Raw genomic sequence first — 3,451 nt, forward strand, 5'->3', positions numbered from 1 at the left:
AAGCGTATATAGTTCAGCAGCCGCCTGGGAGCATGGGGAGGTGCTTTGGCTGCACCCTGTAGTGCAGAGGATAGGGTAGCCAGCCGCCTGGAAAAACAAGCGCAGGAGGTGGTCGCCGAATTGTTTTTCTTTTACGAAAGATGATGGAAGCTAATCGCCGGATGAGACTACGATGGAGGTGAAGGCTTTTTTATAAAAAATAAAGTGAAGTTAAACCATTAGATTTGGACTAGCTCCCCACGTTTGCATGTGGGTGGCCAGTTCCAAGGTGGGTTGGGTAGGTGCCCATGCACCAACCCCCACACACACTTAAGTGGGGCTCCCCACCTTGGCCCCTAAGTGGGTGCCCACTTTTCAGTGAATGTGAACATTTAACCTTATAAAACAAAGGGTTAGAAAATAAAATATTAAAATAACATGTGCCATATACTTACCACCTGTTCACATGCACCAAAACTTGTCAGAAGACAGAGCAGACTTCACGACTCACTAGCAGGCGTCCCCGCTCAGTAAGTAACACGTCAAGCAAGCAAACACAAGAATACATGTCATGCGAAAACAGTTTCAAACATGCAAAACATGAGTGCATGTGTAAATAGTATCATGGACATATCTCCCGTTCATGGAACAAGTACAAAATATCTGTCGGCACAAAAATGACACGACGTAAAATATAAAAACCTGGTCTTTCTATGGAGTGACAGTTCCATAGGTAAGACAGTTCCACGCACGAGCCTCCCTATGGTGTGACAGTCCCATAGGTAAGACACGGCACGAATATTGGCTCTTCCATGGCGTGACAATCCCATGGGTCGAACACAGTCCAGGTCATACACGGGTGGCACCAGTCTGGCTCCCGTCCATACGACACCATCCTGCTAACACACGGGTGGCACCAGTTTGGCTCCCGTCCATGTCAGCAAAATACTGACCTCTTCACATGAGACACCGGCCTGGCCTCAAGTGAACGAGACGCAAAAACTGGAGATGGACCAAATGGTCGGCCAATTGGTGACAACTAGTCATCGAAGTGTGTGGTATTAAGCTAGAAACAGTGTTGCACTCCAAGCCTCCATGCTTGCCACTCACATAAAATGAAGACTCAAGTAGACACGATATAAGTTCAGTCCTGAACTTACCTCACTTACAAGACAAATACCACAATGATGCCCTCAAACAAATCCCTGATATATAGTCATAAACAGAGTAGACACTCACATTATTCCCCCAAAAAAACCATCCAGGGATACCAAGGCTTGATACAAGCCCATTCAAAAACTCTGGATACAACCCATAAAGGTAGATGAACAGATGCTCAGGAAGCCACACTACACATGAGAGAGTCACAATTTTACAGCAATGCATCAGGCTTAGCATCGAAATTACCGCAATGCATCAAATGAGACCCACACTTAGCATGCGTGCAAAATTCATACAGAACATGAGCCCTTTACACTACACTTATGGCTCTATATGCATTGAGTTCAACAGCTGGCAGAAAGGAACTACTTGTAAATCAAAGAAACAATAAAATGAGAGAAAAAAAAGGTTGATATACATATTTAACTCACTGTCTACATACATACTTTTCAGCCTAACTGGCTTTCACATGCCCAGTAAATCATTCCCACAACCTTGCTGCTCAAGACCACGACTATAGCTCTCTGATCCATGGGAGATAATGTATAAACACCAAGTGGACAACATAAATAAAGTCATGCATACAAAGGGAGTACGGAAGACTACTACGCATTAGGCATAGACTACTACTATTCGCACTACTAAGAAAGGCTAAACCTAGCACATATTCAACAACTTTGACCCAAATGCCTTACATTCTCAGGTACGGGGATTTGCAGGGAATCTGATGAGAACACCATTCTCTTCAACATGCATCACTTGGCGCATACCAACCAGAGCAGTAACAATGCCAGGAGTAGTCCTCACAAACTGCACTGCAGCTTGTGCATCTGTCCGCTGTTCTCCAAGCTCTGGACTTTTGCTGCGAATCTCAGGGTTCAAATTCTTGGAGAGATTTCCCTGATTCAAAGTAGCCGATGTCATGACTGAGAGGCCAAGATGATGTGCGGCATGAAGCAGAGGCATTCTCCGCCCTCTCACCGGTTGTGTGGCTTCCTTTGCTGCTTGCTGCAAGTGGGAGTTGTAGGGCGCCTGCACCACTTTGAAATGATGATCATCTCCAGCAATATCCTTGGCATAAGATAGTAGCTCTTCCAGGGGAAGATGCTGTTTTCCACTGGCATTAACACGAAAGCCATTCCAAGTGGCTATGCCATACATGGCAATCTTACCCTCAGAACAGCATTCCTCCATGGCACCAATAGCACCTTTGATTCTAGACAGAAGCGTAGAGCGTGGCACTACGCTCAACTGCGTCTCAGGGTTGTGTATGAAGTAAATATCAATGGTTTCAAGCCCCATGTTCCTCCTGGTGAGCTCCACCTGGTTCTTGAGATATGCAGGTGAGAGGCAATGGCATCCACCAACAAACTCATCGCGTTTGAAAAGGTTGGTTTTGATGTATGTGTCATCAATGTACGTGTAAGGGTCAATGGACTCTCTGTAATCAAAGGCAAGGAACCCCGCTTTGGAGCAGACAACTACTTCGTTTCGGTTAATGATGCCCTGCTTGATGGCCATGGCAAGGCACTGGCCAACAACAAGCTCACTACGCATGTTACGATAGTTAGCTGCACAGTCGATGACATTGATGCCCATGGTCAAGCTGCGGGTAATGGATTCCATGTATTCACGGTCGACGGAATCAGAGTCTGGCCCTAAGTAAGTTCCAATACCAAACGAGGAAACCACAAGGTCACCTACCTTGCCGCCGGCTCGGAGAGTTCGAAAATGGCCAGGAGCTGCAGCGGAGCCGATCCTCCGTGCGTAGTTCGCCGTACCGGCAGGGTCCGCATGTCCGGGAATGTAGTTGGAGGATGCGGCAGAGGCGGCGGCGGCCATGGACGACAATAGTTTCGCCTGCTCAAGCTTGCTGGCTGGGGCGAAAAACCCTAAACCTAACTCTCTACCACTGTGCAGACAAGATGAGGGTTTCAGAGTCGAACGAGCCCGCATTAGGATTTGAAGCGCCATCGCCAATACCGCAAACACCACACAGAACAGAGAATGCACACAAATAAAAACCCTTGCCCTCAAAATGATAAGGCGTTCTAGTAAGGTTTTTCCTAATTAGAGCAGTGAAAATTAAATTTCTTTTTTTTAAGTTAATAGTAGATATTTAAATATGTGTGCTGAAAAAGTCAAGTACAGTTTTAAGTCATATACATCTGAAATTTCATCACTACAGTCCTCTATTTTTCACGCTTGACTTCATTTAAGAGTTTCCTAATTAGAGCAGTGAAAATTAAATTTCAATTAATTAGTTAGTTGATAAGCGTCAATACGAAAGCCTTAGAGGGCTAAAGACGAT

At 45.6% G+C, this 3,451-nt stretch overlaps 1 protein-coding gene across 2 annotated transcripts; it reads right to left on the minus strand.

Moving 5' to 3' along the window:
- Positions 1-1,533: 1,533 nt before the first annotated feature.
- Positions 1,534-3,182, minus strand: LOC147635677 (uncharacterized). 2 transcript variants are annotated; one of them, XM_086803083.1, is made up of 2 exons: positions 2,845-3,137; positions 1,534-2,746 (listed from the first exon to the last, which is right to left on the minus strand). In XM_086803083.1, exons 1-2 carry the CDS (start codon positions 2,934-2,936, stop codon positions 1,840-1,842), a joined length of 999 nt encoding a protein of 332 aa, XP_086659209.1. In that variant the 5' UTR covers positions 2,937-3,137; the 3' UTR covers positions 1,534-1,839. The 2 variants fall into 2 exon arrangements, with proteins under 2 accessions (XP_086659209.1, XP_086659207.1); XM_086803081.1 differs by having other exon boundaries at positions 1,534-3,182.
- Between the last annotated feature and the right edge of the window lie 269 nt (positions 3,183-3,451).

Source organism: Cibotium barometz, chromosome 9 (assembly GCF_041138505.1).
Source record: "Cibotium barometz isolate CiBa-2024 chromosome 9, ASM4113850v1, whole genome shotgun sequence".
NCBI lineage: Eukaryota > Viridiplantae > Streptophyta > Polypodiopsida > Cyatheales > Cibotiaceae > Cibotium > Cibotium barometz.

Coding starts and splice junctions, on each gene's coding strand:
- LOC147635677 (XM_086803081.1), bottom strand. CDS start 3,114: ATGGCGCTTCAAATCCTAATGCGGGCTCGTTCGACTCTGAAACCCTCA.